This window comes from Alternaria burnsii (genome assembly GCF_013036055.1).
Source record: "Alternaria burnsii strain CBS107.38 chromosome Unknown 731, whole genome shotgun sequence".
In the NCBI taxonomy this organism is placed as follows: Eukaryota; Fungi; Ascomycota; class Dothideomycetes; order Pleosporales; family Pleosporaceae; genus Alternaria; species Alternaria burnsii.
This window is the reverse complement of record NW_024066115.1, coordinates 119,165-137,011: the sequence shown is the minus strand read 5'-3', so window position 1 is coordinate 137,011 and position 17,847 is coordinate 119,165. Positions and strand designations below refer to the sequence as shown.

The following is a 17,847-nucleotide window of genomic DNA, read 5'->3' as shown; positions in this document are numbered from 1 at the left end:
ATTCCAGCGCGCATTGTGGAGTTTGGTTGTTGTCGGACTTCAATGGCGTTTTGTGGGACGTTCGCTAGGTTTGGGGAGAAATGTCTTTAGCGTAGGCATTTTGATTGGATATGTGGTTGGGTAATTGGATATCACTCATTGTTCGCGCAGGTTGAGGATAGGAGAGAATCATTAAGTACAATATCCATACGTTCAAAACAACTTACCGACTTCAGAGGAAACTAAAATCAAGAGATTGGTGCAAGGTCGTTCTGGGATATGTATCATTATTCGTAATATGTTAGCCACTACTTGTGTTATCGTACACGACTCCGACCATACAGTCGAGTCCATATGCAGCGCAAAATAAAATATACCACTGACGTGAGTCAGGTGTGCGCTAATCTGAACCTAGGGACAAAAAGAAAACAGAGACGCTCAACACGCCCCAGGGAGCGATGCGTATTTGTACAATTTTGGAGAATTACTCAAACGGGATGGGGTATCATGCCGTTGCGTGTGCGTGTGGAACATCGGGGCATCGCTTCGGACGCGGAAACAGGGAAATCCCCTAGACCTCAACCTCTTGCTTGCGACGACGAATGCTGCCAATGCGCTTCCTGATTGCGCCACCAACACTCCTGCCAGTAGTGTTGCTGCGGCCGACGCCGGATGCTTCCGGATCGGCAGCGACGGATGGGACGATACCGGGTGCTTCGGCATGACCTACGCTGCGTGTGCGATGGCTACGGGAGGTCATCTCAGTACCAGTGTCGCCGAGACGCTTGTGGTCCTTCAGGGCCTTTTCGATGGTGAAAGAAGGCTCGCCTTTGCCTTTGAGATCGTCTGGGTGGTATTCCTATGTTTTGTTAGCAAGGCTTTGGGCAAAGAAAACCAGTAAGAGTACGTACGACACCAGGCCAACGACGGTAGTCACCTCCAGGCTCTCGCTGCAGGTCGGCTCCCTCTTCATAATCGAGAACCCTTCCGAAACGATCAGCCATGCCAGGTGGTACTATAGCAACACCCTCCAGAGGACGATGCCTTTGTACAGAATCGATAATGTTCTCTCGTGGGGTAGCCCTCAGGGCCTCCTCGTTCGAGTTCTTAACCGCCGCGAGAGGGCTGTACTTGGTATCCCTGTTGCGAGCGATACTGGCGGCATCGTAGGGGCCCTCGTGGTGGTACCGACCAAAGCTTGCTTTGTCAAGACGGTCGATGACGTCGGCGCCTTGAAAGTTCTTTTTCCTAAGATGGGGAGCACGGTGAGCAACTTTCTCATCATGACGCAGTTGGTCAAGTGGCCTGTGTGACTTGTCTCCAGGATAACGCTCTTTCAGTGAACCTGCACGGGCGCGAGTAGGAAGGCTCTTGTGCATGGCGGATGGCGCATGGTCGCTGGATCGTCGGGGTCGGCGTTCATTCATGGGTCCAAAAATTTCCGCGCGGTGGTTCTCAGAGAAATGGGCGCGTCTAGGGCTGGCAGAGTTGGGAGGGGATGGGTAGTCATACCTCTTACTCTGTGGTGTACTCTGCCCAACCTGCGACACTGATGCCGAAGCACCCTTTGACTCGGACGAGGCCCTGGAATGGCGGCGGAAAGGATTGGTCTCAACTGAACTGCCGGTGTTTTGAACACTAACGGATGGGTGGCCTTTGGATTCTCCAGCGGATCCGGGTGGTGTGATGGGCGCTGCAGGCGCAAATGTCGAACGGAAGTGGCTGTTCAATCCAGTCTCGTCGCTTGGGTCTGGTTCGATCAAAGGATCGATCAGCGCATGTTTGGCCTATCAGGTCAGCTTTTAGATTCAGGAACAGATGGTTGCGCGGAACTGAAGTCAGACGGATTGGGTGAGGCGTGCCGGCGCATGTGCGAGGCACAGTATATGGATCGCCATGCAACCGGATAAGTGAAAGACGAACTTACCGCGTCCATGATGTTTAGGTTCTGTGGTTAATGTTTTGGCAATGCGAGACTGTATGAAGGTTGGAGTGATTGCACAGTGGAAGTTTGATGGTCAGACGAGTGTCAGGTGCTATAGATGGATACGAAGAGTGAACAGGTGACGGGAGGGAGAGCGAACTACATAAAGGCCTGACTTGGCAGGTACCGTGGACGCGTACATGTCATCGGTTCGCAGTCGCGGCCCTGCGTCAGATTTCTTCTTGTCCGCTCTTGTTGAAAAGAGCGGCCCAATCGCAGCCATACGTCATGCGGATGCGCTAGGCTGGGAGTGGGGCGGCCGCTTGGTGCTCTCCACGAGTGACGACAGCTGCGATGATCCCTCACCAACGCGATCCAGCCCACCATGTCCCTGGTGGATTACCCAGATTCCGCCTCGGATGATGATGATAAGAGCCTTAATGTAGATGCCCAGGCGGCACAAGCTGCCGCCAAATCTACGTCGAAGCGCAAGCACAGCGAGTCCAGCAACGCTCTGCCACCCCTTCCGTCAGCCTTCCACGACCTTTACGCGACAAATGCGCGTGTCAGCACTAGCGACAACCCAAGCCTACACGGCGGACGCAAGCGGGCTGTACCTCATGTCGAGGGCAAATGGCCTAGTCATGTTTACTTAGAGTGTAAGGATACCCGGACCAATTCACCATCAACGTGGATAATATAGACTAACGCGTTCGAGGGATACCTACACAGCCTGAATCCGATGCTCTTCACAGCCTGCTACAGCATGTGAGAGAATCGATTGCTCTCCAGAATGCAAAGCGAACAAAGAAGCTACCCGTACCAGACATCATACCGTCTCTTCAGTCAGAGTTGGGTGCATCGCTACCTCTTCATGTGTCCTTGTCGCGAACCCTGCAGATCAACACTGATGACAGGGAACCATTTCTCAAAACAATGAGCGTTGCTGTGCGGCGATGCGCTGTGCGGGCTTTCAACTTTGAGTTTCAGAGTTTGAAGTGGGTACCCAATTTTGAGCGCAATCGATGGTTTCTGGTCCTTGGCATCAAGCAGTCGAAACTGAATGAGCTTAACCGCCTACTGCAGGCATGTAACGACGCGACGCAGTATAGTGGCCATCCAGGTCTGTATACAGGCGGAGTGGGAGACGGTCCGATGGAAAGCCACGACTCTAACGACGGTCCGAAGCGGAGGAAGGTCGACAAGAACGAGGTCGACAAGAATGAGCCTCACAGCCATGATTATTCGCAATATTTCCACGTCAGCATAGCTTGGAACTTGGCTGAGCCCGATACCGAGTGGACGACTCTCGTCCAGAATATCGACACCAGTAAATTCATCCAGGCACCAGAAGCTGCTTTTGATGCCGTCAAAGTAAGGGTTGGAAACACGGTCCATAACATTGCCCTGGCCAACAGGAGACCCGGTTTTGGTAAAGGCGGAGGAGGGCTGGGTTTGGGATGATCATCGCATTGCGATGACGTGCCGGGTTCTGGATTCGCAAGCTGCCAGGGTCTTATCGCACGTTGGGTGTCAAAAATTGTGGTCCCAACAGCACGTTCCAATAACACGACGTGACACACGGCACATGTCACGTGTACCCAGTATGGGCTGGGCGATTTCTACATGTCCAAAACTTAGCTCTGCGGCACCGTCTACCTCTGTGTGATATATGACAGGGTTGTCGCCTCGACTCATCGCGGAACTGGTGCAAGTACTTTCCGGAGTTGTGATGATTGATCAAAAAAAAGTAATACGATCATGTCAGTGGGGAGACGAAAAGCATTTGAGCCTCGTTTGGGTGGGGAAAAAAATAAAGACAGCATGATTTTGATGCCTGATGGTGTACATAGTGTGACGGCTTGTTGCGCCGATCGTATCATTCACTCAACGTCTCTTGGCTCGAAGCTTAATGCAGATAAGGTGTGCTACCATAAACCACTAGGATTTGCGCGAACGAGTATACGAAGGTCAAACCACGTTGATCTCGGCCGACCCTCGCGTCGGTGGTGCAGAGCGCTAGCCTATCCGAAGTTGCACAGCTTGTGCAAATTCGAAAAACATGCATCCGTGTTGTGAAGCCCTATCTGTGGCGTGTGGCTTTCGACGCATCCCTTACGGGTATCTCGGTCTTTTCTTGTGGTGTCGGGCCCGAGATGTCAGATTCATCGCGCCGTAGAAGGGCCCGAGACTGAGTAGGCATCTGGACAACGTGATACTGGCCTAGGCAGCAAAGTTTGAGCAGAAGTACTTATTACAAGACTTGAAGTCGTTATATTGAACATATCAGATCTTGAATTACAAAGTCACCCAGATACTCCTATCCACCTTCCCTGGGCCTCCGATTATTGCCTGCCTCGCTGAACGACAGCTTCTACCAGGAAAACGGCGCGCCTCAGCTCAAAGTTATTGAAATACCATCCAGAAACTTTCAAAGCCCCTGAGCAGCCATGCCGTCAGCCGCTATACCTGACCAACTCAAAATCGGCATTGTGGGTGCTGGTCCTGCGTCTCTAACACTCGCCAACATCCTCCAAAAGCACCTTATCCCCTTCAGCATCTTTGAATCCTCGCCTGAACTCCGCACACAAGGCGGCTCGCTAGACCTCCACCCCGAGTCCGGCCAATTCGCTATCAAAGAAGCAGGGCTATGGGAGCAATTTGCTAAACATGCGCGTCCAGAATGTGACGTGATGAAGATTGTGACTTTGAACGGAGAGGTGCTCTGGGATGAGAACGGAGATGACAAGCAGGACGTCAAGGAAGAAGAAAAGTTTGACGGAAGACCTGAGATTGATCGAATGGCATTGGCGACGTTGATGTTTGGGAATCTGAAGGAGGGGTCTGTGAAGTTTGGAAGGAAGCTAAAAGAGGCTGTGCCGTCTGCTGAAGGAGAAGGGAAGTATGATTTGCATTTCGCAGACGGTACGAAAGAGCTTGGATTCGATCTCGTGGTTGGAGGTGACGGTGCGTGGTCCAGGGTACGAAAGCTTCTCACTGATAAGATGCCGGAGTATTCAGGCATATCGTCTGTGGCATTAACGTGCAACGACGTCAAGGCCAATCCCTGGCTACTAAAATATGCGGGCGAAGGGTCGATGATGGCTTTCGGTAAAGATTGCGCAGTGCAGTCTCAACGGCAAGGTGACGGTAGCTTACGAACCTACGCCTCGTTGCGTGTGCCAGAGGACTTCCTGAAAACCTGCGGCATCGACTGGAATGACCGGGAAAGAGCGCTCAAGACGTACGTTGACCGCTACTTCTCCCACATACACGATGACCTCAAGCGCGTCATCTTTTCCTCTACAGAAAGCCCAGTCGCTCGTGCTTTGTACGAACTACCTGTCGGTTTCCGATGGTCTTTTCGCTCAGGCGTCACCCTCATCGGGGACGCTGCGCATGTTTTTACACCATTTGCCGGCGAAGGAGTTAATGTGGGTATGAAGGATGCGCAGGTTCTGGCTCAAGAGATTGCCAAAGTGTGCCGTAGCGAGAAGAGTCTTGATGACGGTTTGAAGGATTATGAGGAAGAGATGTTCCCACGCTCGACGAAGGCGGCAATCAAGACAGCCAAAGGAAAGAAAGGACACTTCAGTGAATACGGAAGTCAGCATTTTGCGGATATGATGAAGGCGCACTACTACGGGCAACAACAGGATAATAGCCGGTAGAGAAGGTAGGCGGTGTAGAAGTGGTCCAAGACGAATGAGGAGAGATGATCGTTGAAACTAGGGCTGCAATACCTTCTTTGCAATTCATAGCATAACAATGCACACTCACTAGAGACCCCTGGTTGTGGATTTCAAAGGCATGGATGTATCTGTAGCCATCTTAGCTTTCGATGTAGCTTTCAGGAGAGGGAAAAACTGAGCCCACGATGCGAGAGATACAACGTGTTGCTTGCTACACATGCTAGCTTCGTCAATCGCTGATAGGCGAGCACTTCCTTCATGCTAGGGGTCAAATGTGCTCAATCAGCGCGGGTACAGAGTGGTCGCCTGACTTGCTGTTCGCTCCTTCGGCAACCATCTGTGTCGCCAATGCTGACCAGACATCCAAGGTTCTCAGCAGCGCTTGGTAGCGATATTCGACGACGAAATACGCGCTACCGTAATTGCGTCGGAACATGGCACGCAAAGTTGAGATACTCATCGTATTGATGCGTACAAAATCACCGAATTCCTTACACCTAAGTTTAGCAGCTTGCGGATACCTGTCTTCCGATGGTCCGGCATCGTCGAGCGGAGAGTTTAGTGATGTCCATCAATAGCGGTGGAGGCGGTTTTAACACGCCGGCCGTTCTCTTGAATCGTGACAGGATAGGGGCACACACCAACATCCAGCGCCCACCCCAACTCTTCGATGGGTCTTTCGGCCAATTAAAGAACGTCCCGCAGGAATAACCCTGCACAAGTCGTTCTGTACCTGCATGGTGGCGCACGCTGCGGCCATGGCACCGCTGTGAGCTGCACAAAGATTAGCCGTTCGCGATTGTTGGTTGTGATTGCTGATATGCGCGTTGCCGTGGTTTTGATGAAGATGGGAGCATCGGTGGACCGCAATTAGCGACACGAGGTGCGCCTTACCGGAAGTGAGGTCGAGCACATGGCAGCTAAGAAACGCACAGCAAGTGGCATTGCTGCGATAAAGTTCACACGCCTCACGGCACTGCTGATGCGAGGAATTGGCGTGCTGCTTGTCGCTGTGACGCACTCGTTTGCTCGGGACGGCAGTTCAGGGTGAAGAGACGATTAACCTCATCTGACTTTAGACTAGACCCACCTTTGACCTAACACGACAATTATACCCCAGACTCATTTCCGCTCGGAGCACATCACGATCTCAATAGAGCCGTAGGATGGCGTCCATGCCGTTCTTGTACAACAATGATCAGGGCAATTTCCAGGACCCCTAACCTAACGCCTTGGAGGCAGTTCTCCACTAACTGCTGCTCACAGGCCACGGCACATGCATGAAAACCGCTGTGTTCCCCAAGATTTCTTCCTTTTTCTCTTTACGCAAGGCTTTCAAGTTACGCATCACCAGCCTCGTTGACAAGCACCTTCGGCCTTTGTGCCCCGTCACTCATTATCTATTTACTTAATATTACCTGCTTCACTCGTTCAGCAGACGACCCTACTACCCCTAGACACCCCTATACCACGTAAACAAGTTCAAGATGCGTTACTCTTTCGTTGCAGCTGCCCTTGTTGGGTCAGTTGTGGCCGCGCAGCACAAGGCTCACGCTGGATTCCACATGCGCCGCCATGGTGGATACGCCGCTGAGGAGTCTTGCGAGATCATCACCCACACCGTCACTGTGACCGCAAGTATGTGATACCCAACATTGGAAAGAAGCAGTGAACAAGGAGAAGTCTTGATCCTCTGAGTATATTCACTAACAGGACTAAGTGCCCTCCATGGCTCCCAACAGCACCATGGCTGTCCCACCTACTGTCCCAGAGACCTCGTGCACTGAGGAGGGAAAGACTTCAATCGTCGTTCCTACTCCTAACGTCCCGGCTTCGACCGGAGAGGCCCCCAAGCCTTCCAGCCCTGCTCCCGTAGTCCCTGGAACTTCCATGCCCGCCTACCCCGAGGTACCAATGTCTTCTGCCCCTGGCTACCCCGCGGTGCCCGAGTCCACCAAGCCAGCGGTCCCCGCTGTCCCAGAGTCGTCCACCACCTGCACTGAGGAGGAGGGAAAGACTTCTTCCATGGAGGCTCCCAAGCCAACCTACCCTGCCGGTACTCCTGAGGCATCCAAGCCCTCTGTTCCCGAGGTGTCCAAGCCTGCCGTTCCCGAGGTCCCAGAGGCATCTAAGCCTGCTGTTCCAGAGTCCACCACCTGCACTGAGGAGGAGGGCAAGCCCACTGGCCCAGCACCCGTCCCGGAGGAGTCCAAGCCTGCTTACCCTACCGTACCTGAGGTTACTCAGCCCGCATACCCCTCAGTTCCCCAGGAGTCTAAGCCTGCTTACCCTTCCGTCCCTGAATCCTCCAAGCCTGCCGTTCCGGAGGTTCCCGAGGCTTCCAAGCCTGCCTACACTCCCTCTGCACCTGCCTCTTCCGCCGAGAAGCCCAAGCCAACCCCTAGCTCCACCAAGGAGGTAGAGAAGCCCAAGCCCACTGGCAGCTACAACCAGGGTGACCACATCAAGACCAACGGCGACAAGTGGGCCATTACATACACCCCTTACGCTAACTCTGGTGACTGCAAGACCGCCGATGAGATCGCCACCGACATCAAGAAGATCTCAGAGCTCGGATTCACCACTATCCGCTCCTACAGCACTGACTGCGGTGTCTTCGAGCACGTTGTTCCTGAGTGCCAGAAGTACGGATTGAAGGTCATCTACGGTATCTTCCTTGAGGCTGGTGGCAAGGGTGGCAGGGGTCCTTTCTCCAGCTACGCCAACGACCAGCTCAAGGACATCACCGACAACGCCCCCAAGGACTCCGTCGCCATGGTCATTGTCGGAAACGAATGTGTCTTCAACGGTAACTGCGACGTTAACGAGCTTGGTTCTTACATCGACTACGTCCGTGATCAACTCGTCAGCTCCGGCTACGAGGGCGTTGCTGTCACTACCACTGAGACTGTTGGCTCCTGGGAGGAGCACGGTGCTGCTCTCTGCGACCACATCGATGTCTTCACTGTCCAGGTCCACCCTTACTTCACCCAGTCCGTCTCCGCTGAGGAGGCCGGTGACTTCGCTGCCCAACAACTCGAGCAGGCTGCCAAGGTTTGCCCCGAGGCTGCTGCCAAGGGCAAGTACATCACTGAGATCGGCTGGCCCAGCGCTGGTCAGTCTAACGGAAAGGCTGTTGCTGGTGTTGAGCAGCAGAAGACTGCTATGAAGAAGATCATGGAGAAGGTCGGATCCGAGGCTTGCCTGTTCTCTTACCAGAACGACGGCTGGAAGGAGCCTGGCAACCTTGACGTTGAGCAGAACTTCGGCTGCGTTGATGCTATCATCGATGCTTCCTCAGGTCTCTCCCTGTCCGTTGACATCTCTTTGTAGAGTGTCATTGATGTAGTTCGTAGCCCTTTTGTCAATCATGTATAGGCTACGTTACGCGATTATGTCTTGCATCCCTCTTGGTTCTGTCCATACTATGTTTACTGCAAGTCGATAGCGAAGGTGGCTTGGAGGTAGTTTTTAGTGTTTAATCTACTTACAACAAATAGCAATACCATATTGAAACAAGCTTTGGCGTGTGCGCAGTGTGTTGAGCCGTCGAACCGTGGCATGTTGTTGGTCTGTGTAAGCATGTAATCTTCCTTCCGTGGAACGCAATTTCGATGTAGCATGGATGGTGCGGGATGAGAAGCTACCTCGTACAAGAAAAAAAAAACCAGACAGATACAGTAATGACAAGCTCTACCTTGCAGCTTACATTGTATGCTAATAAGACATTTTACAAAGATTAATAACGTTGGGTCTTTTAGGTTTTCAATCTATATCCACACAGCTCTTAATGGACTCTTTTAGAGCAAGAAGAAGTAATTCTCTTAAAAGGGATGTTTATTTCTTCTCTCTGATACAGTGCACAGCAGAACAGGCGGTGCGAAACCCTACAAGCCCTTCTAGTGATACTGAGAATGTAGGAATCACCAGAGGGAGGTTGGAGTGATAACATAGTGTGCAGAAGAGCTGGTGGGCTCTTTGCGGGATGACTACGCCGCGCAGCGCTAACCCCGGACCCTTTCCGCAGCCTAAGATGAAACTTCCTATACTACCCCATCGGACTCTTGTTATCCCAATCGATTCTTCAAGTAGATCCCTCTCGAAACCATTTCCAGATACGAACGACTATTCATGCTTGATTCAGATGTTCGAACATTTAGAACGTCACCAACGATGGCGAACGTCACCACTACCGCCCCTGGCTTTCTCAGACTACCGCTCGAAATCCGCCAGCAGATATATCATTGTATTCTAGTGCAGGACTTCCGAAGCCAAATCATCAAGATGACCGTCCAACAGCAACACAGTGGCGATTATAAGTTATGGGGCCTCAAAAACATCCGAGGCTTGGTGTTCGTCAGCCGTACCTTTCACGCCGAAGTTCTCACATACTGCTTCAGTCGCTTCAACTTCTTTCTTCACAACGATTCAGAATCCATACGCTTTGTTGTACGGGAGTTCTTCCGAAAAATTGGACTCAAGAACAGGAAGCTTGTCAAGCGAATCACTTTACCCTACTTCAGCATTGAGCGCGTACTTTTGCATCCAGCGAATATGGTGGCACTTTTCGCCAGCTCACAAGCGAGGTCTCTGCAGCTCCTTGACGACATGCAGCATTCCCTCCGTCTCTTAGAACAATTCTCTGCCCTGGAAGAGCTTGATCTGGGACTTGATACTGCGGAGGTCCTGGGCCGTCGTGGTAACCGTCTGCGATTTGCGGATAGACATCGCCGTGCACAGGCGCACAGTATGGGTAGGGAGGAGCGCATTGCCCAAGCATATCAGAGGGACTACGAGTCTCACATTATGATGGCTTTGCAAGAAGTGAAGTGGCTGCCAGCAAAAGTAAATGTTGGCATCTGGTGGACTTCAGGTCGTGGTGAAAGTCTAGGTACTGACAAGGAAACTGCGGATGATCTAGATGACTTTGTGTCTCGGTTGAGAAAAGAGATTGCGCCTACACGAGTCACATATAAAGGTGATATGTAATGAACATACATGTTGTGCTGTAAACCAGTCTATATGATCATTGATCTGATAACCCTTGTTTGAAACCATAACGCGACAGTCATCACCGAGACCTAAACTTCCTTTGCCCTGAATAGCCAACTCAAGGGAAAACGTGAGTAACTCATACGCCGTCTGCCACACAATACAGCCAACCAATATACAAGCACCGTGGAAATCTCATGGCAGCGCATGAACCACGATATAGCTGCACTAGAACTGAAGAGTCAGCAAGCCGCCCTAACCACCGATGATGGTAGCCATGACTTTGCACAGTTCTGGTGGGGCAGATTCATACCTCCCTAACGTTTACAAGTGCACTCGCAAGTCTCCCAGGGACCCAAGCACCCTCCACCATCCTGATACCAACCGACTGTTCTCATGCAGCAACGTTTGGATGCGGCAACATTCTTACAACGATTATAACAATCGTTCCCCCAGTCGGTCTCACAACCTCCACCCTGCCAGTGGTAAATTTGCGTACCAGGACAAGCCTGAGCAAAGAGATCAGTGTCAGTCTTGATGGAACTGCTGGTGGTGGTCCCGGCAGGATGATCGGTAGGGGCTGCGATAGAAGTAGTCGTGACGGTGAGCAAAGCAGTGATAAGTTGGGCAGGATGCATGCTTAGGAGACTTCAGACAATTCACTTGGGACTGACAACGATCATTACTGGAGCCATACTAACTGGAGTCTTATATACACTCTCCGAGTCGACAATACACCAGATGTGTAGGACGTTAGCCCGGTTGCGAGATGATTGCCAAGAAGCGTGCTACCTCCATGGTACTACCCATCTTGTGAGCTCTGAGGTGTGGGAACACAGGGCATACCGTATAGACGAATCAATATCTCTTCAATCTTGGGTTGGAGAAACGATGATGTTCATGGTGCACGATTTCCTGAGGCACTGTGCACTCTGCAAGTGAGACTGATCAGTGACTGGCTTTCAAGGCTTCAGAGTTACTGTAGCTGCCAGATACCACCAATGGGCTATTTTTGCATCAACTTAGCTTTAACGTATGCTCGTATCTCGCTTTACTGCACTTTTGTCGTTAGGTAGGACATATATGTCTTGGTTAGTAGATATGCTGATGGCTCGTGGAACTAGGTAAGGGCTACAAGAGGAAGGTCATTTAGAATTAACCAATTAAAGTTCATTTAAACAGATACAGCAGTTACAATATGAACACGAATATGATACCCACACGAAAAGGCTTTACAAATCAACCGGGAACCGTTCCCGAAGCCTCTCGCCAAAGATAAAGAACAAGATTGGAGCGGGTGCAAGAACCAAACTGACAAACGCAAACGTGCTGATGCCCCAACCATATCCTAGCTTCTCGAAGAGCATAGGCGCAAAGATTGGGATGACACCACCGACAACGCTGCGGAAAACGGTACCAGCAGCGATTGCGCTGGCCGCGTACTTCTCGAAGCTGTCGATGAAGTAGTTTTGCGTGCTGTTCAGGATCATGACCTGTCCGATGCCATAGAAGAAGGTTGCTGATATAGATGCGAACCAGTGCGCGTGCTTCTCCACAGTCCAAGCGAACCAAAAGAGCGAAACGGGGATGAAAACAGAGCCAATGTTCGCGAGTGGGAGGCGAAACTCGGGCCGTGCCTTTTCGAGATTCTTGGCCGTGAGATTCTTGTATACGGTATCGATTCGCGGAACCAGAAACCAGACAGCGAAAAGAAAACCAAGGCCGGGACCCAGATATAGCAATCCAACCTTCTCGGTGGAGAAACCGTAATCGTCTTGGTAAATCGGCTGCATATTTGTATAGATGCTGTAGGTTGTACCGAAGATGAGCGCCTGATATACAGCCATGACGGCCACGATGGGTTGAGCGAAGATCTTGGGTGGGCGTTTGAGAGCTTGGGTAAGCTTTTCTTTCAGCGGTCGTGTATCTTCGCCCTCGTAGGAGTATTTCGTGCCGTCGAACTCGGAGCTCTGAGACTCAAACTCGGCCTTCTTGGAATTCAGGATTAACGGCGCATAAGTCTCTCGAAGGAAGAAGTAACCAGCCAAGGTGTTGACGAAGCACACGATGGTCATGATCCAGAAGACCCAGCGCCAGCCCAAGCGCTGTACGATGATGCCACCAAACAATGGTCCTAGGGTAGGTCCAAGTAACGGGCCTAGTAGATACCAGCCAAATACTCCTGCTCGTTCACTTGGTATGAACATATCACTTATGGTGCCTCCGCCATTCGCTATGCCGACGCTCCCAAAGAAACCTGCAATGCTCCGTACTGTGATGAGGAAGGCGATGTTGGGCGCGAGTGCAGCGGGTATCTGTAGCAAAGCGAACACGGAGAAGCACACGAGGTAGATTCTTCTGCGTCCAAACGTCTCGGACAAGGGAGCAAGGATCAAGGGGCCGATTCCGAGCATGACTACGAAGCCAGTTGTTGTTCCAATAACGGCAGTCGTGCTACACTTGAGGTCATCGGCGATTTGCGCAATGCCGGGCGTGAACATGGAGGACACGAGGGGGCTGAGAACTGCCATGGCTGTCAGTAAAGGCATGCATAGATGAATGAGTGTATGTACTGGACATGAGGGCTATGACAGCCACGTTGGCCATCTTCCGCCATCGCGCCCATGTTCGTGGGTTTTCGTCGTTGGAAAGGTCCTCGATGCGAAGATGCTGTCAGTAGTTAGTAAACACTATCGATAGAAAGCGCGTGCAGGATGACTGACTGTTCGCGGCTCGCCTTCTTCACTCCATCGCTGTTGTAGCAACGGTGCGCGCTCGCCCTGTGGAGACATGATCGTGTTGGCACAAGGAGTGAATGTGGTCGTGGTCCGAAAACGCAGCACGCCCAAAGAATTTCCATGATCGCGTCCCAGCCGCCGGGACCACAGTGAGCGTCATCGTCGAGTAAGCAACTATCAACTTTAACCGCGTTCGGTGCGCGTTGTGGACATCGGGTTGTTAGAGCGTCATCGATCGACGCCGCGGAATGCTCGATCGAAGAGCCCCATGTTTCGCTTACCCGCAGGTACAACCAATCATGTCAATGCACAAAAAACGACTTATACCACGAGAGTCGAAACTCAAGCTCCAATCATCAACTCGACTCGATTATGATATACCACTCTTAATTTTGAGTGATTGCAAACAGTGGCTACAGACCAACGCAGTTTACCACAAGGCTGTTCTCCACGTGAAGCGTCCGTAGCTGCGCAATATATTAGGCAGCAGCTGAGAGAGTGTTGAAAGGCTCCAGCTTCTCCCAAATTTATGCTCTTTACGTCTCTTGCATCAGTATGCAACCTCTCTAGTGTACATGTGCTCATTCCAATCTGTTATCCAGAACACAACTTACAAAATATTGATTCGTCTGCGTCATGCTATCTTCTGTCGCTTGTCTGCCAATTCGCCCTCGTGAGGAAGATAAATCAATACTTCATGATACGACCAAGGAGAGTCACATGAAATCACGATGCAGAGCCGAAGCCAAAGAGATGTAAGCATTGACAGCCAAAGGCCTATCAAATTCTCAATTAACGGACGCATCAGTACAACACTGAATAGAGAAAACTCGCCACTCCTACGTCTACCTGGAGAACTTCGAAATCGAATCTATGAGTACGCGCTGTGTCAGGATTGGAGAATGAAATTGAATGCAAATCCATTCCGAAATGACAGTCCAAGGATCCACAAACGTTATTTCAAAGACCTCCAGCGCGTCCTCCAGACCACGGGGGCCTGTAAACAGATGCACAAGGAAATGGCGCTCCTGTACTTCAAATTTGGCACCTTTATCGTCAACGGCTCTCCGTATGCATTCGTCAACCAGTGGCTTATACATCGCTCGCTCCCTCAACAGCAGGCAATCACACGTCTAGTGTTCCCATGCACATATGAGCTGTCGTATTCTGTAAGGGAAAGCTGGATGCGCGGTAACTTCAGAGGAGCAGACTTTCGGCCTCGTGACGTGACAAACCTCAAGTTACCCATAGTACTGCCGGGGTTGAGGAAGATCACCATCTCCATTGATGTCAGGACTCCTGAAAGGCATATAGGGAACGGAACGATGCCTCGACTGTCCATCCTTCAGCTAGAAGAGTGGACGGCATATGATATCGAGGTCTTCAAAGAGGCATGTCTTGGTGTTGCCGTTGCGATCAAGTATCAATTCTGTCGAGCACTGTACTACATGGCATGAGTTCGATCGTATTCATAACGCTGTGGTTTGCACAAAGAGCTGTGTTATTGTTTATCGATTGTTGATGAAGATATTCATGTATGGGGATTGAATGGCTATAGTATCGTTTTAACATATGAATCATCATCCAGTCCTGTGATTACACTTCATTCAAGCCACTTCAAATGCATCCATGTCCCCAGTGGGCAGATCAGGTACACCCACTACACTCTTTGTCACATCAATCATCATCTCTACCACTTCGGGTGGGTGGTACCTCTTGAGCACCACTCTTATGAATTCGCTCAACAAATTCAATCCCATATCCCCAATCTGTTCGTCCGTCAATTTCTCAAAATCGCCTTCCTTCAAACCTGTTCTTGACAATCGTCGCTGCAGGAGAATGTCGTAGACCGCCGCTATACGGTCCGTGTTTTTCTTATTGGAACGACTGTGGAAGTATTGACCACGCACAGCCGCAGACTCATCTGCCAAGTCTACCCAGGCCATCTGTCTTTGCAAAATTTGCGCTGATTCGTCGGTGGGAAAGATGTGGAAGCGATGACGAAGGACGTGCAGAGCGACCAACGAGCCAGCCAGATCTCGATTGTAACTAAAGCAGTGCATGATGAGCGGCGTGATTGCTCCACTGTCTGGGCCTGCGAGACCCATGCGGAAACGATCGGCGTCGTAGCGACTGCGACAGAGCGTCCACCAGTTTACCGTCTCTGCTAGTAGCTCACGAGGGCTAGGCATATCGAGCTTGTTTTGAACGGTAGAGTCGCCGAGTGCTAATCGGAGCGTTTTCCAAAGACAACGTATGCTTTTACCGTCTGGGAAGACGCCGTTGCTTCCTTCTTGCGGCTCAGTGAGAGACTTGTAGATCTTCCATGCTTTGCTGTAGGCACCTTGTCGGCATTTGTTATCCATAAGGACATTCATGATGGTAGCATTGGGCTTGACTTTCGCTGCTTTGAGCTGCCGGGACAAGTAATCGACGTGTTCCCATTGCAGGCTGTTGGCATGGTGTTGCATAATCAAGGCAAACGTTGTTACGTCAGCAACAGGAGCTCGTTGGGTCGTTTCGTCAGATGTAGGAGGAGTCTCGGCAATTTTTTTGTCAATGATGGCTGATATTGTTTCTGGAGTAACGTCATGTTGACCAGCTTCGCAAGCGGCTTCGACCATGCGCCAACCGATACTTTCTGCTTTCAGGATGTTCGCCTCCTCTTTCGTCCGTATCAACGCTCTGAGAAACATGTTGTAGTGGAACGTTTCTGGTCGGTAGCCTCGCTTGAGCATCATCTCCAAGATTTGAGCGGCTGCCTGTGGCGTTTTCTTGACAACGCTAAATTTCAGCCAGTCACCAAACAAATGGCCGTGATAACCACGAGGGAGCACAGATATAGCATCAAGAGCGATACTAGTCATGGACTCGATATTAGTTCCAAGTCGATATATCATGTGCAGTCTCTTCAACACTTGGTTGACTCGTTCTGCAGTTCCGCTGGTAGCCAGATAGCCATCCTTAATCATGTCCCTAAACACTTGCTTGGCATGACTCAAGCTTCGCATTTCTAAGAAGCCCACAAGCCAAGCGTCGTAGTCCTTGATCGAGCGGGTATTGCCTCTCTGGTCCTTCATTCTGACATAGATTTGCTTCGCCATGTCATGGTGCTCTTGTAGTTCTGAGCTCGTATGAGCTCGGAAAACAGTCATCATGACGGAGGTGTTCCAACTCGGATACAGCCTGAACAGCTCATTCATAATGTTCCGACTGTAGTCTACATTCCTGGCAAGTGCATGGAGCTTAGCCCCAATCTCCAGATGCTCCGGATTGTAGTCCATTCGTACACCGCCGAGTCCCAATCTTTGATCCTCTTCCCATCCTCTGAGAGCCTGGTCTACTTTTCCGCGAAGGAAGACCTTCTCTAGACTTTTGGCGCGCTGCCTGGCTATCGTATATCTCCCAGTCTTGTTCATATCCTGGTAGAGCTGTGCCATATTTGCAGTGTGAGTGGACTGCGTGATCGAGAGCAAGTCCCATACTCCATCCGGGATACGTGCTAGGAGTTTCGGATCAGATGCCTTGGCCAAAGAATATGCTCGCCAAAGCGGTGCACGTAGACTGGCATCCTGGCCATTGCAGTCTCTGACTAGCCCCAATACGTGATTCAGTCTTTTGACAACTGTCCGCCTACCATTGTGGTTGGTTCCAGGCATGCCAATCGCGACGGGTTTATCTCTAAACTGCTCGCGCTCTGCACCTCTGTTGAAGTCAAAAGAATGGTTCTCGGCGGCCATTCTCGTCGACTCATTCAGCACCGAAGTGGACTGCGCGGTTCTGTGTAAGGTCGGATCCCATCGTGGAACGTATTCCGGGATTTTTCGTGGAAGTGTTCGCAGAAAGCGTGTTTGAAAGCTTGGAGTGGAGTATGGGAGGCATCGCAGTCGATAGAGCGCAAGCATGAGCAAGCGCCGTCTGAAAGTAAAGAACGAGAGGCGGAGGCAAACTCGCCGCGTCTAAAGCAAATGCGTATAGAAAGACAGGAGTAGGACAAACATGTAGTCGTGGCCAACCATGTTGCACGCTCTATGCATGTCCAAACTTCTCTGTCAGAAGGTTCAGATGGCGCTAGTTTTATCGATAAGGGCGATTTGCATGATATCGCGCGTCATCCCCTCGGGCGCTTTACCCTACCATACGCGTCAACCTCGTGATTATGGTACCATTTTCTTTACATCGCCAACCCCCACCCTTGTTTGATTCGTTATTCTGGTTACCAGACAACCTGTGCCTGTTCTTTTTCCTTGGTCGTAGTCTCAAATCTCTGATTGTATCGCTACATCGCTATATCGCGTCATCCATACATGGGTTCGTCGCAAAATCTATTGCTACTGTACATGAAATCAAAGGCGAACATCGAAGAATGATTCCAACGAAGACAGAATCTCAAGCACTCTTGTTCGGCTTGGACTAGAGAGGAATTTTTCAAATGAAGACTCCGATATTATACCTCATTTACCCGTGTGCCTAGAACTTGCTCATATATGATCAACCAGGGCGCATCTGACCGACACGATCT

At 50.9% G+C, this 17,847-nt stretch overlaps 8 protein-coding genes across 8 annotated transcripts; 5 read left to right on the top strand and 3 right to left on the bottom strand.

Moving 5' to 3' along the window:
• Nucleotides 1–550: 550 nt before the first annotated feature.
• On the bottom strand, nucleotides 551–1,915 carry GT037_006698 (uncharacterized protein; the record flags this gene model as incomplete). The annotated part of the gene is made up of 3 exons (XM_038931745.1): nucleotides 551–838; nucleotides 891–1,766; nucleotides 1,883–1,915. The coding sequence occupies 3 exons, from the start codon at nucleotides 1,913–1,915 to the stop codon at nucleotides 551–553; spliced, it is 1,197 nt and encodes a 398-aa protein (XP_038785217.1).
• A 373-nt stretch (nucleotides 1,916–2,288) lies between these two features.
• Nucleotides 2,289–3,367, top strand: GT037_006697 (uncharacterized protein; the record flags this gene model as incomplete). The annotated part of the gene is made up of 2 exons (XM_038931744.1): nucleotides 2,289–2,562; nucleotides 2,622–3,367. The coding sequence occupies 2 exons, from the start codon at nucleotides 2,289–2,291 to the stop codon at nucleotides 3,365–3,367; spliced, it is 1,020 nt and encodes a 339-aa protein (XP_038785216.1).
• Nucleotides 3,368–4,353: 986 nt separating this feature from the next.
• On the top strand, nucleotides 4,354–5,574 carry GT037_006696 (monooxygenase fad-binding protein; the record flags this gene model as incomplete). Its single annotated transcript, XM_038931743.1, has 1 exon — nucleotides 4,354–5,574. The coding sequence occupies one exon, from the start codon at nucleotides 4,354–4,356 to the stop codon at nucleotides 5,572–5,574; it is 1,221 nt and encodes a 406-aa protein (XP_038785215.1).
• A 1,508-nt stretch (nucleotides 5,575–7,082) lies between these two features.
• GT037_006695 (uncharacterized protein) lies at nucleotides 7,083–8,928 on the top strand (the record flags this gene model as incomplete). The annotated part of the gene is made up of 2 exons (XM_038931742.1): nucleotides 7,083–7,233; nucleotides 7,316–8,928. The coding sequence occupies 2 exons, from the start codon at nucleotides 7,083–7,085 to the stop codon at nucleotides 8,926–8,928; spliced, it is 1,764 nt and encodes a 587-aa protein (XP_038785214.1).
• Nucleotides 8,929–9,768: 840 nt separating this feature from the next.
• GT037_006694 (uncharacterized protein) lies at nucleotides 9,769–10,584 on the top strand (the record flags this gene model as incomplete). The annotated part of the gene is made up of 1 exon (XM_038931741.1): nucleotides 9,769–10,584. The coding sequence occupies one exon, from the start codon at nucleotides 9,769–9,771 to the stop codon at nucleotides 10,582–10,584; it is 816 nt and encodes a 271-aa protein (XP_038785213.1).
• Nucleotides 10,585–11,819: 1,235 nt separating this feature from the next.
• Nucleotides 11,820–13,379, bottom strand: GT037_006693 (mfs general substrate transporter; the record flags this gene model as incomplete). The annotated part of the gene is made up of 3 exons (XM_038931740.1): nucleotides 11,820–13,111; nucleotides 13,161–13,257; nucleotides 13,311–13,379. The coding sequence occupies 3 exons, from the start codon at nucleotides 13,377–13,379 to the stop codon at nucleotides 11,820–11,822; spliced, it is 1,458 nt and encodes a 485-aa protein (XP_038785212.1).
• Nucleotides 13,380–13,961: 582 nt separating this feature from the next.
• Nucleotides 13,962–14,782, top strand: GT037_006692 (uncharacterized protein; the record flags this gene model as incomplete). Its single annotated transcript, XM_038931739.1, has 2 exons — nucleotides 13,962–14,080; nucleotides 14,134–14,782. The coding sequence occupies 2 exons, from the start codon at nucleotides 13,962–13,964 to the stop codon at nucleotides 14,780–14,782; spliced, it is 768 nt and encodes a 255-aa protein (XP_038785211.1).
• A 150-nt stretch (nucleotides 14,783–14,932) lies between these two features.
• On the bottom strand, nucleotides 14,933–17,065 carry GT037_006691 (uncharacterized protein; the record flags this gene model as incomplete). The annotated part of the gene is made up of 1 exon (XM_038931738.1): nucleotides 14,933–17,065. The coding sequence occupies one exon, from the start codon at nucleotides 17,063–17,065 to the stop codon at nucleotides 14,933–14,935; it is 2,133 nt and encodes a 710-aa protein (XP_038785210.1).
• Between the last annotated feature and the right edge of the window lie 782 nt (nucleotides 17,066–17,847).